The 14,659-nt window shown below is 39.0% G+C and overlaps 1 protein-coding gene across 1 annotated transcript in view; it reads left to right on the top strand.

Annotated features, from left to right (window-relative positions):
• The window catches only part of FER (FER tyrosine kinase), a 294,362-nt gene that overhangs the window by 133,564 nt on the left and 146,139 nt on the right, over positions 1-14,659 (top strand). Inside the window, exons 12-13 of the mRNA XM_068247417.1 lie at positions 6,971-7,063; positions 12,489-12,692. Of these exons, the coding sequence (XP_068103518.1) occupies positions 6,971-7,063; positions 12,489-12,692 (297 nt within the window). The remainder of the gene's footprint in view (positions 1-6,970; positions 7,064-12,488; positions 12,693-14,659) is intronic.

Below are 14,659 nucleotides of genomic sequence, written 5' to 3'. Positions count from 1 at the left end.
ACAGTCAGTGATGGTCTGGGGTGCCATGTCAGCTGCTGGTGTTAGTCCACTGTGTTTTATCAAGGGCAGGGTCAATGCAGCTAGCTATCAGGAGATTTTGGAGCACTTCATGCTTCCATCTGCTGAAAAGCTTTATGGAGATGAAGATTTCATTTTTCAGCATGACCTGGCACCTGCTCACAGTGCCAAAACCACTGGTAAATGGTTTACTGACCATGGTATTACTGTGCTCAATTGGCCTGCCAACTCTCCTGACCTGAACGCCATAGAGAATCTGTGGAATATTGTGAAGAGAAAGTTGAGAGATGCAAGACCCAACACTCTGGATGAGCTTAAGGCCGGTATCGAAGCATCCTGGGCCTCCATAACACCTGAGCAGTGCCACAGGCTGATTGCCTCCATGCCATGCCACATTGAAGCAGTCATTTCTGCAAAAGGATTCCCGACCACGTATTAAGTGCATAACTGAACATAATTATTTGAAGGTTGACTTTTTTTGTTTTAAAAGCACTTTTCTTTTATTTGTTGGATGAAATATGCTAATTTTTTGAGATAGGAAATTTTGGGTTTTCGTGAGCTGTATGCCAAAATCATCAATATTAAAACAATAAAAGGCTTGAACTACTTCAGTTGTGTGTATTTGAATCTAAAATATATGAAAGTCTAATGTTTATCAGTACATTACAGAAAATAATGAACTTGATCACAATATGCAAATTTTTTTTAGAAGATCCTGTATATGGTAAAATACTTGGAGGTGCTTCGTCTCTGGTTCCCTCTAAAGAGGAACTGTCGCGAAAATCTTACAATTTAAAACACATACAAATAAGAAGTACGTTTCTTTCCAGAGTAAAATGAGCCATACATTATTTTTCTCCTACTTTGCTGTCACTTACAGTAGGTAGTAGAAATATGACATTACTGACAGGTGTTGGGTTAGTCCATCTCTTCTCAGCATGGCCTTAATTTTTTTTATAAAGACACTCCCTGAAAAAGATTTATAAACAGATGCTGGCTAGCCGCGATATAGAGGAGGCAGGGGGCAGCGGTGATGGGCAGCATTAAGGTAAACAACCAGCTAGCGACAAGGTGCATGTCGCTAGCATGGCATTTTTTTATGGAGCAGGAGGGGCCTGGGGGGACACAGTACAGACACAGAGGCTGGTGATAGTATGCAGAACCAGCCTCTGTGTCCTAATAGCATTCTTCAAACCCACCTCGAGTTCTTTTTAAGATTCCTGATGTTTTTGACACTTAAGTTGTGTCATATTTATACAGCAGTAACTTTTTAACTACTTATGCCATTTTAATGATATATATCTTGTTTTTTTTTTCAGTACAATCTAGGCTTTCTTTGGGTAATATTTGTCTCCCAAAACTATTTTATAGTCCTTTTATGGGGAAAAATTAGGCATAAATGCAGGAAAACACAATTTTTTCCTTCTTCACCCTTCCTAACGTGACTATTGCCACAGTTATAAAACACATAAAAATGAATTGTTTGTCCCTTCCCAGCTAAAATGATACCCCCAATGCCATATTGTATTACTGGTTGAACATGTGGCGCACCGATATTCCCACCCTGCTCGTTTGTGGTGATCGGACGCGTTCACCAGGGCGACAGTTCAGGGGCCGTAGTGCTGTACAGATGCATCGCTAGGCAACGGCAGAGAGATACATCTGTAGAACATTGGGGCCCCAAACTTTTGTTCTAGTGATCGCATACAATTGATACAGGTGGCAGTTGTTAATAGTTAATAAAACAGGTATAGGTATTGCAGGAGTTAGTAATGGGTTAGTAAGCTAGGCTGGGGTTAAAAAGTCACTTTGAATTATTTTTTTTTTAAACTTTTCAAACTTTTTTTTTTCTTACTTTAGTGAATGATTGTTGCTATTAGGTAGTAACAATCATTCACAGGACCGTGAATGATTGTTGGTGCATTTCCAATTGCGATATGTGACGCATGGCCGAAGTGCAGTGGACGTCGACTTACAAGTTGGCTTAAACTGTGTGAAGAAAAGTGAGTATCTAAGTCGATGTCCACTGCGCCCTGGCCACGCATATCCACGTACGTGTTCCCGTAGCCAGGAGCGTCCTGCAACAGGTTTTTCCTCGATCGCCAATGTCGGTCCTGCAGAATTTTCCGTGCACTTGAGCTTTTATACAGAGTATAGGAGTGCTGGAAAATCACATTGCAATTGCGATGCTATCAACATTTTTCTCCCCGCAATCTTCTTTTTCCATTGTCGCAAATCGCAAATGGAAATGCACCTCAATCTTACCGTACACCTGTTGGATTGCAGGGAAATTGGGACTGAGTCGTGGTAGTGGAAAAAGATGAAGTTTCTTAGTGGAAAAGGGCCTTAGTACCATGTGTAGCTGGTTTTCCCATTATGTCATGTGCCAGTTCAGGTACCTATTAAAGAGGAACTTTTCTGAATATTAATTGCTTATTTTTTAAAATATTACATTATAAATTAGTTAGTGTTTGACCATTGTAACATTTTCCTCACTCCATTTTGGTCTCTGAAATTTATCAAAGGTTTTTACTGCTGGTAAGGTGTATTACTATGGAATATTTGTTATGTGTTCAGAAATTAGCAGAAACAACACCTGGGCCTATATGCAATAATTTTTTTCTCCTGAGTTATCTCCTAGGAGATAATTTTCATATTCCCTTAAAAAATATTTTTTAAGCATTTTACAGTTGAATAAGTACACACAACATGGTGAAAAGGTACTATAAAAATAGTTTGGAGTATTTTCTTGCTTGTTGGTGGTTTATAAGGCATTTTATGGCAAGCTGTAAATATATCACCTAAGCGAAAACTCAAGAGAAAAAGTGAATTGCATATGGGCTTCCTGAAATCATAGCCTAGGCTAAACATCTCTGGAAGGGCAGCACTACATACCAATATACCGCAAGATATACGGTAGATATGGGAAGGGTTTCTGGTGCTGAAACCAGGATAATTAACTAAAAATCAGGTATCCTGAATAATGAACTAGATTTTACTGTGGCCACTACTGCAGCCAATGAGTTCAGCAGGACTGACAAGCAACTGCTATTGTTTAAAAGTAAACATCCATATCCCTCTTAGTTAGTCACTGATTTCAAGAATACTATCCTACTTGCTGAATATTGTGAAATCAATCATTACTTATGCAGCTTTATTGTTGTGTTTGAGTGTTTTAATTGCAATGTGCATGAACTACGTGTATGCATGGTGTGGACTATTGTCTGTATTGTACTGCATATATATATATATATATATATATATATATATATATATATATATATATATATATATATATATATATATATACATATACATATACACACACAGCGGGTTGCAAAAGTATCCGGCCCCCTTGAAGTTTTCCACATTTTGTCACATTACTGCCACAAACATGCATCAATTTTAATGGAATTCCATGTGAAAGACCAATACAAAGTGGTGTACATGTGAGAAGTGGATCGAAAATCATACATCATTCCAAGCATTTTTTACAAATAAATAGGGGGTGTGCGTAATTATCAGTCAATACTTTGTAGAACCACCTTTTGCTGCAATTACAGCTGCCAGTCTTTTAGGGTATGTCTCTATCTACCAGCTTTGCACTTCTAGAGACTGAAATCCTTGCCCATTCTTCTTTGCAAAACAGCTCCAGCTCAGTCAGATTAGATGGACAGCGTTTGTGAACAGCAGTTTTCAGATCTTGCCACAGATTCTCGATTGGATTTAGATCTGGTCTTTGACTGGGCCATTCTAACACATAGATATGTTTTGTTTTAAACCATTCCATTGTTGCCCTGACTTTATGCTTAGGGTCATTGTCCTGCTGGAAGGTGAACCTCCGCCCCAGTCTCAAGTCTTTTGCAGTCTCCAAGAGGTTTTCTTCCAAGTTTGCCCTGTATTTGGCTCCCTCCATCTTCCCATCAACTCTGACCAGCTTCCCTGTCCCTGCTGAAGAGAAGCACCCCTAAGCATGATGCTGCCACCACCATATTTGACAGTGGGGATCAGTGGCGGACACAGCCAGCAGTGGGCCCCTGTGCAAAATTGTAATTGTGGGCCCCCAACTGGAGACATATTGGAGACTAAGCGGCTGGGCCTCTAGCGGATGCCTGGAGAGCCCTGAAGACTTCCTGCATTTGCCGCTCGCTCGCTCTCCCGCCGCGCATATCGGGAGGGGGGCCCCCCGAGGTGAGGGAGGGAGGGAGGATAGGAATCGGGGGGCCCCCCGGGGAATAAAATAATTTTAAAAAAATTAAAAAAAAAAATACTTAATGGGCCCCTGAAGAAAACGGAACTTCAGGGGCCCTCGTGCGGCGGCACGGCCTGCACGGCCGTATGTCCGCCACTGGTGGGGATGGTGTGTTCAGAGTGATGTGCAGTGTTAGTTTTCTGCCACACATAGCGTTTTGCATTTTGGCCAAAAAGTTCCATTTTGGTCTCATCTGACCAGAGCACCTTCTTCCACATGATTGCTGTGTCCGCCACATGGCTTGTGGCAAACTGCAAACAGGACTTCTTATGCTTTCTGTTAACATTGCTTTACTTCTTGCCACTCTTCCATAAAGGCCAACTTTGTATAGTGCATGACTAATAGTTGTCCTATGGACAGACTCTCTCACCTGAGCTGTAGATCTCTGCAGCTCGTCCAGAGTCACCATAGGCCTCTTGACTGCATTTCTGATCAGCGCTCTCCTTGTTCGGCCTGTGAGTTTAGGTGGATGGCCTTGTCTTGGTAGGTTTACAGTTGTGCCATACACCTTCCATTTCTGAATGATCGCTTGAACAGTGCTCCGTGGGATGTTCAAGGCTTTGGAAATCTTTTTGTAGCCTAAGCCTGCTTTAAATTCCTCAATAACTTGATCCCTGACCTGTCTTGTGTGTTCTTTGGACTTCACGGTGTTGTTGCTCCCAATATTCTCTTAGACAACCTCTGAGGCTCTCACAGAGCAGCTGTATTTGTACTGACATTAGATTACACACAGGTGCACTCTATTTAGTCATTAGCACTCATCAGGCAATGTCTATGGGCAACTGACTCCACTCAGATCAAAGGGGGCCGAATAATTATGCACACACCACTTTGCAGTTATTGATTTGTAAAAAATGTTTGGAATCATGTATGATTTGCGTTCCACTTCTCACGTGTACACCACTTAGCGTTGGTCTTTCATGTGCAATCCCAATAAAATTGATTCATGTTTGTGGCAGTAATATGACAAAATGAGGAAAACTTCAAGGGGGCCGAATACTTTTGCAACCCACTGTGTCTCTCTATCTATCTATCTATCTATATCTATATATATATATATATATATGTTGCTGTAAATTGGTATGCAGACCTACCCTCCCAGTGGTGTCACAGCCGAGGCTGTTTAGCTATGTGGAATTCTCCTCTCAGAGCGTTTACAAACATTTTGCAGAGCTGCACCTGACAGCACTAAAGATGTCAACTCCTATGATAACATTCAGATTGTATATCAAGGAGAGGAAAGAGTGAGTAAAGAATTTACAATAGACAAACACTGACTAAAGTAATACAACGGGGATCGCCTGATTGTGGATACTTGTCGGAAAAAGCACAAACCTCCCCCTGCAAATACTTACGGAGCCTTCAGTGATGCGTAGCAGCCTCCCTCTATCTCCCCGCAGGCTCGGAGCGGCTTTCCGGCTTCCTCAGTGCACGGAAGCCGGAGTGTCAGCTGAACCGCATCGAGTCATGTGACACTCTGGCTTTTGTACTCAGATGCCGGAAGCCATTCATCACCCGCCCTGAGATAGAGAGGATGCTGCGCATAACTGAAGCCTCCGTAAGTATTTTTCTGCCTGCCAGCACCCACAGAAAGCCCCCCAAAAGAGGTCCCAGTTATCGAGCAGGCATGACGATTGGTTGAGACTTGCAGTTACTTAAATTCCGGTTAACGGGGACTTTGCTGTATTGTAGAAAATAAGCAATTTATTATCTTATTTCCAGTACAGTTCCTCTTTAAACACCCCATGTAGCTTGCCTACCACAGATCTCTTTTATGGGCAATTGTGAGTTTTTTCTTTCATAGCTGTGTAGTTAATAGCATGTGATTTGTCTTAATGTTTTTTTGTTGACAACCACTAACAAAGACACCTGTTAACAAACATTAACAGCAAATTAATTTGTAGATAATGACTTTTATAATACACCGGGTGTCTTGGCATATTACCAGTTCCATTAATGCAGTGCTAACATTATTCAGTTATGTGTTTATTAATCATTATTGGTTAATTTCTGCTATGTTTCCCATTTTCTTTGGGTTATATAGATTGGTAAATAAAAATGTTAGAAGAGTTGTAATGTGAAGTAATATGATTTGCCTTTTAGTGCAGATTGTAGTTGTTCTTGTGTACATGCTAAGTAAGACCCAAAGGAGCATGTGTGAGACTGTTGAACAAAAATCAAGTAAGGGAGATGTGGAGGAGGGGAGAGTACAGATGGGATGGATGTATGGGGAGCTGGATGGAGAGCCATATGGGCGAAAGGAAAAGGACCGTAGCCCACAACAGGGCAGGTAACTTTCACTAAATTTTCCCCCTGTGCTGCTTTGGATGTGGCAGCGGAGGTAGGAATTTTGCTGAGGGCATGGCAGTATTTGTGAGAGAACGCAAGATATGTCTCTAATAGTTTTTGGGAAACATAGCAATAGTTATAGGAGCAGATCACATCTGTGCTTGTATGATGTGTTAACTTGTAATCCAAACATTTCCAACTTAAAAAGGGTGAAAGGTTAGGGGTTTGACTTTATTGTGAGTGTTTGAAATTGCTTTTTCAGTGAAGTGTTGTGTTCTTGGGTAGGTATTTCTCTGTTGTTTGTCCTTGAACTGGTAAAAGAGAAATTCATTTTCATGGTTGTTTTTTCCTTTGTTTATTGTATTTGTTTTATTTTAAATTGGCACAACCTTTTTTTTTTTCTATTTTCAGGACAAAAAGGAAAGGGTGTCGAAGTTTGATACTTTACGGCATTCAATAGCTGGAATTATACGCTCTCCGAAATCAATGCTAGGATCTTCATCTGTGAGTTATTTTTCTTTCTGTTGCATTGCTATTATAAACATTTGGCACTGATCACTAATCTGTAATGTTCCTATAGTTTTGTGTATGGTTTGTTCTTTTAGATAATATTGTGTTTTTTTTGTTTGTTTTTTGCATTTTAATTTATCAAAAGAAAAATTCATAGTCCAAACATTTCTAGAACAGATTAAAATCTCGGCCAGCATTTTATCTGTCTGGAATTTGTATGTTATATCTGTGTTTGCACTCTGGTTTCCTCATGCGCAAAAAGGGCAAGGTCACCACCTCCACCATGCATCGTGTAAGTGATTAAATGAGCTTCTACAGGCTTTCAACTCCAGAAACCTACTCCATCAGCCAATGTTTTTACTCTGGAGTTACTTCACCACACTAACACCTTCACATTATTCTCCACACATCATTTACCTCAAAATATATACGGGGGGCCATCTGGAAAGTAGCAGACATTTTCATTTAATCAATTGAGGAAAAATTTTATTTATTTACTTTTAGACACACTGGCCCATATGCAATTAACTGAGTTTTCTCCTAAGTGTTCTTTTTAAACTTGTCAATAAAATGCCTTTTATATCCCCAGCAGCCAAAAAAATACTCAAATTAATTTTTATACTACTTTTTCCATTGCAAAGTGCTGAAAAGGTATTCTAAATCGAAGATGAAAAATGATCTCCTAGGAGAAAACCCAGGAGAAAAAGTTAATTGCATATGGCCCCCGTATCTTCTGATTATTTCTCTGCAACACCTCCTTCATTTAAGCATTTATCTTTTTTTTTTTTTTTTTTTACAAGGTTTTTAATCCCTTTGTTGTAGCAGCATCACACTCCTCACCTGGAAGTTAGAGGAATTGGGGGTGGACGTCATGTTAATGCAGCTTATCAAGCAGTTACTGGCTTTCTGCATTCACTTGGCAAGCGGTGCTGGGATAGAAGAGGTTAACCTGACCGATGCTAGTTTAATGGCACAGAATAAATACTCAGCGTGGTAGATGAAATCGAAACAGCTGTTACTTTCTGTATGACCCTTGAACAAATGACTTCCATAGGATCCAATCAACTCTAGTTTGTGTAATTAAGGGCTCTGCCTCTGACACAGGAGACCAGGGTTCGAATCTCGGCTCTGCCTATTCAGTAAGCAGCACCTATTCAGTAGGAGACTTGCATAAGGTCGCCTATAGAGCGCTTCCTAGTGGCTGCAGCTCTGGCGCTTTGAGTCCAGAGAAAAGCACGATATAAATGATATTTGTCTTCTCTAGTTAATGATAAACTAAGATTACAAACTTGTCCTTTACACTAGTTTTGTCGCAAACTAATAACAAAGTTGTAGTAAAAAATGTAAAATTGTATGATTACAATTTACATTCCTCTGCACTTACAAATGACACAGCTCTGTGTTTATGCACACCGTAGGCATACTGTTGTGTACATTGGCTAAGAATGCAGCAGTCTGGCTTTTGGCTGTAGGTTATTTAGCTTATTCCCTTAGTTATCAGTATGCGGCTGACCATACATTATGCAAATTAATATAAGCTTTATATTAAAAAAAACTTGTGTCAGCGTGAGATAGACCTAGATAAAATAAATTACTGCTCAGAGGTAGGTTTATATGTTTTTATTCTGTTTATTTACTTTTCCCTCCTACTCTACACAGTACATTTTTAATGTTCAAAAGGCAAAGCATCTCTTTTTGTAGTTAAAATGAACCCCGTGGGCTGTTTTTCAGCCGTAGTGAATGAGAGGTGCACAGTATGGAGTCGACAATTAACACTAAAGCAGTGAGAGGAAAACTGATGAGAATAGTTATGGCCGTGATATAAGCAGTTACTGTCTTCAGAGCAATAAGCAGCTTGCTGTAGCTACAGGCTGGGAGAGCGTATACAGAATGTACACAGCCTTTACTGTGAATTATAGCTTCTGCTAGTTTCTCTATTTGCTGGTGCCTCAGTAATAGAAATAGGTTCTTTTGGCAGTTATTTGCAACAACATCCACACTTGTATTTCTTCTGATAAAATTAAGGCAACATAAAACTTTATGTATGTTAGTTTGTCTAATAATTACAGATTACCCAGCAAGCTCAGGGTGAACCAGAACTCCTAGGGGTGTGTAAGAGGCTACAAAGGACCAAAAAGCCCTCTTACTAAAATGTTATGCAAAACAAAGTTTGCCTTCTTAAAACAGAATGTATTTGCGATAATTCAGGTTGGAATGAGCATATAGTGTCTCCCACGATGCATCACTGCTGAATATGCAAATTATCATTTGTTGTCCCTGTAAGCTAAATACACATCCAGAACTGCTGGAATGCAAAGTTGTGACAGTTTGTTATATTACAGAGCCACAATAATCTAAAATGCATACAGACTTTCGGATTGGTTGTGGCTCTATGGGGTAAGACTTGAAACTCCCAAAGTTACAGATTACACAGCAAGCTCATGGTTTGTCTAAAAGCTAAAGGATGATTCATTTTTTTTTGTATACGCAAGAGTGTGAATCTCTGCAAGATATACATTTTCCTTCTTAAAGCAGAGGGTATTTGCAATTATCAAGACCGTTTTATTATGTAACCCTTTTTGAATCTGATGCTCTCTTTATTCTACATTATGGAGAATCTGCAGATGAGGATACACTTGGCTTAGAGTGAATTCATCTAAACATCAGAAATAGGCAGTAGAGGCAGTTACTTGTAAAATACTTACTTTCTTTAGATTCTAAAGAGGACTTGTGTAAATGAGGTTGAAAAAAATATTTAAGAAAAATTAAGATCAAAGTTAATTAAATTGTGCTTCATAAGTAAGGAGGACTGGTAATTAAGCAGGCTATTTATTATCTAAATTGTCCAGAGAAAACTAGGAGTCAGAATAGGGGTTATGTATGTTGTCCGTGGTATCCTTTGTACAGCACTATGGAACATGATAGCACTATACAATTAAAAAATAAAAATGGGTGCACAGCTGCAGGCAAAGGGAGCTACGCAATAAGGTTTTTTTTAGGAATAGGGAGTTGTACAAGACGCCTGTTAATTTGGGTGCCGCTATGTACTTAGCAGCTGTATCGGCCCCTGGGGTGTAATTTACCCACCACTATGTAGCAGCTATAGCTGCGCGTGCGGGTTCAGAGGAGCAAGGTCTGGGAGCAGCGACACAGCTGCTGCTGGGGGGGGGGGGGGAGGGACTGCAGGAGTGGAAGTACAGATTACTGCATTATTGAGACATCCTAAGCAGTAGACTCCGTCCATCATCATCATCTCTGCACTTTTCTCTGAGGGTATTAGATATGAATATCTAACTCTAGAATCTGTGTCACTAATTCTTGCCGCAGCTAGAAAGGACATTTTTAGGCAATCTATACTCCAAAGTCAGAGTATACATTCTAGGCCTGCAGAGAATTTTGGCCTCGGTCAATCTTAGATATTCATAATTTTTTATGTTAAGATTCTTTTTAATAACCTTTACTTACAAAAATTGTTGAGATTTGATGATGTACATTAGTTCCAGTTTTCAGTTACAGTGGAGTTTCACCTTAAACGGTGAGAAAATGTCAGATGACACCTGTTTGTTTGGTGTGACTTGTCTTTTTCAGCTAAAAAAATGTTGCATATTGAGTACCAGTTTTCAAAGTGTTTGTTTTTGTATATCTTGTTAGCCTAAAAAAATGGGTGAATAATTTATTAGTTCTTTTAAGCAGTGAAGAATGCAAAACAGGAGGAGTATGAGATGGATTTACTATAGCAGGGCAGCTTAATTCATAAATCTCCCTAGAGAGTAGTACCTAATTCTAGACATAGTTTTAAATATATCATCTGATGGATTAGTAAGCAGAGTGCTTTCTCTGTGAGATGGAGTTTCTGCAGTTAAGATTCCTGCTTAAGGCCTCAGACTTAAGCGGCGTACCCAACTGGCGATTTTCCCGACGACTGTTGCAAGGTGGGTACAGGTGCACAATCGTGAACGTTGCCTAACATTGCGTCGATACCGACGGATCGGATCTTTTGAGAAATCTTAATTACAGGCAAATCAAATAAAATTGCATTTTTAGTGCACAGAAATGCATACAGCAGTATGTTTTTATAAAACACACCGCATTACAGTGCACTGGAAGGGAACGATCTAATAGAATTGCGAGGAAATGCATTTGTTTATGGCAAAGAGCAGATGCATGCAAAAGAAAAACTCTACTGGTGGGTACAACGCCTCAGTGGGTTTGAATTTGCTGACTAGTCCCACTGGCAATTCGTGCAAGCACTAAAATAGCAGATGCGGGATGTTGGGCACTTTTAAATACCTTGGCTTCAATTCACAAAGTATTACAAAATGCAGTAAAGGAGAAAGCAAGTGATTTTAGCGAACATTTTGTGAAGTGTCTAGGCTTTTAGGCTGTTACCGCATGAAAAACTAAAATTGCCAAATAAAATACCAAACAGAAAGTTGCACTCCAACAGACCAAAGTTAGACAGAGATTATCAGGGGATCTTAGCACAATTTGAAGTCACTCCAATTCGATAAACCAACAGTATATTATAGCTGAGCTGTGCTCCTTTTTCTCCTCGCTTCTCGATTATGGTAACAAGATGAGATACTCTGAGGAATAAATTATAATCCGCACATAGTGCTATGTATTGTCTGCATTAAAACACAATTTCCAGTAAGTGCTGCACTCCAGCGAGATGTTCCATCACCAACAAAGGAGAAGAAAGTCAGACTCCCTTTGTGGGTGCACTCAACAGCTTAGCCACTTGTCAGCTTGCATATAATCAGATCTTTCTCACTCCACAATAAACCTAGTAGTGATGGGGAGGAAATCCTAAAAGCAAATTCAAATCCGCACATAGAGCTCAGTACTGTCCTCATGATTATACTTACTGACTAGCCACTTGCAAATTCCCATATAGTGAAACACTCTGTAGTCCTCTCGTTGCGTGAAGAAGCTGCTTTTATTCCAAATACTGGCAACCGCTAACAGAGTCTAGCTCTCCAGCCGTGGATACAGGGCATCACGTCTCCAGTGGTTAACTTACCTCCGGGTGGCATCAGCTAGGATGTACGCTGACACCACCCAGGAAGTAGGTTAACCGCTGGAGATGTGCTCTGGGGCAGAAGGCGTCAAAACCCAAGTGAAAAATCACTGCTAGGGCGGATTTACATACCAATATACAGCATTATATAGATATAAGAAGCCAATACTAAAACCAGGATAATTAATGTAAAAATGGGTTTACTAAATCATTTTTCATGTTCTGTTATGAGTCATTAAAGGTCCTCTTTAAATGTTACCATATTTAGTAATAATTATGCGCCCTTAAATCTTAACTCTGTTTGTATTCTGTTTGTTTTGTACATTTTCTGAAAATCTTGGTAACTGATTTTGTCAACTTTTTTTTTTGTAATGAACGCCTTTTTTTTCCCCCCTTTAGTTCTTTGATGTGATTTCCACTAGTGAGAAGCCTTTGTCAGAGCAAGATTGGTATCATGGTGCAATTCCTCGAATAGAAGCACAAGAGCTGCTAAAACAACAGGGAGACTTCTTGGTTCGGGAGAGCCATGGGAAACCCGGTGAATATGTCCTTTCTGTGTTTTCAGATTCACAGCGGAGGCATTTTATCATTCAGTATGCTGATGTACGTTGGCAAACCTCTTATTGTGTTTGTGCTATTATCTTTCTGTTAGTTTATATTAAAGAAAAACTCCATGACATTTCATTGGATTGTGCGTAATGTGACAGCTTTTAGTTTTTGAAAAGTTTTTGCTTTTACTTTTTGAAAAGGTATTATAAAAAACAAACAAAAAACAACAAATATTCCCCATGCTTTCTGAGCAGCTGCCCTGATTAATTTCCCCGTACGTAACTTGAGTGATCGCTCCAAAGACCATAGAATGAGAAGATTGTTCACTGATAATGAAGCTGACTGAGATAAACAAGCTCACTAAAAAATTGTTCAAATTCAAGCCACGATAAGTCTTTATACAGGAAAAACTGAATTTTAAACAATTTTTTTTTAATTTTTTTTTTATCAAATGAAAAACAGAGAAATGATGGCTTCAGAGAGTTCTTTTATCTAATGCCTAGGTTCTCAACATGCGGTACGCGTACCCCAGGGGGTACTACTGATGGTTCCAGGGGGTACTCGGGCTTGATACACTTAACCATGAATAACCAATTTAGAGTTTTAGAAAATTATAAATCTTATTTAAACAACACCAAATTAATATTTTAGCTAATTAAAAGCAATTGTAAATAATTGGAAGTTGTTTAGAACCATTATCATGCACTACGATTCAATATATATTTGTTAAGGGGTACTTGTCATAATAGTTACTATGCTTGGGGGTACTTGGTGAGTACACGGGTTTTAAAGGGGGTACATACCAATAAAATGTTGAGAAACACTGATCTAATGCATCATGGAGTTATTCTTCTTTTTTTTTTCCTTTTAAAGTGAAAGTCTTTTAATAAGGAAGCGGTGCAACCTCTGTAGGTTTTTATTCATCACATCTGTTTAGTTGAAAGGAAATTTGCACAGTGGGAATGCATACTGCAACATAAGGAAAATAAGTTTTATCACTTTAACAAACTAATAAAAGCACATTTATTGCTCTTTGTGTGCTTATTGGATTAATGACCTGGCGTACCGGCAGCCGTGAAAGCCAGAATTAGAATATGCCGCCATTTTATCTGCAGCAAAATGTGTTGGCTGCATTTTAGGCATGGACAGTGACTTCAATAGAAAATAAAATCCTTGCAAGCTACTGTATATATTGTATCATTATGCAGGTGAAGCTTGAAGGATTAGAATGTCGTGCAAAAGTTTATTTATTTCAGTAGTTCAACTTCAAAGGTGAAACTAATATACGAAATAGACTGATTACATGCAAAGCAAGATATTTCAAGCCTTCATTTGTTATCATTTTGATTATGGTTTATAGCTTATGAAAACCTCAAAACCAAAATCTCAGGCCATTAGAATATTGTGAAAATATTCAATATTCTAAGCTCAAAGTGTCAGGCTCTAATCATTTTATTAATCCAAAACACCTGCTAAGGGTTCCTATTTCATGTATAAGTTTCACCTTTTAAGTTGGATTACTGAAATAAATTAACTGTTGCATGATACTATAATTTTTTAAATTTCAACTGTGTGTCCCTTTGTACCCTCTATATGTCATCTTATTGTTTTACCTTATGTGAATCTTTTATAGCTGATAAATATGTGGACCATTTTGTTCAATTTTATATAAATAAGAGAAATACCCTTGAGCTCCCCACATTTGTATTAAGCTAGGCTTAGATACTGTATTGTAAAATTTGTCAGTATTGGCTGCTATTGGCCAATGAGTTCTTTATTTTCACTGATTCCTTGGAAACCTTTCAATCTGACCATTGATGGCTTAGGCTGGATTCACAGTGGTCAGTTGCATTATACATGCGTTATGAGTGTGAACTGCAATGGAGACTGGGCATATAGACTACGAAGCCTGGATGCATTGAGTTAAGATAACGTGCAGTACTGTAAACAGACCCATAGAATTGTATGGGCAGTGAGTTGACATGTAGAATTATTCCGCAACTCAACTGTGCAATGTGAAC

This window comes from Hyperolius riggenbachi, chromosome 1 (genome assembly GCF_040937935.1).
Source record: "Hyperolius riggenbachi isolate aHypRig1 chromosome 1, aHypRig1.pri, whole genome shotgun sequence".
Taxonomy (NCBI): domain Eukaryota; kingdom Metazoa; phylum Chordata; class Amphibia; order Anura; family Hyperoliidae; genus Hyperolius; species Hyperolius riggenbachi.
This window is presented reverse-complemented; position numbering and strand designations above follow the sequence as displayed.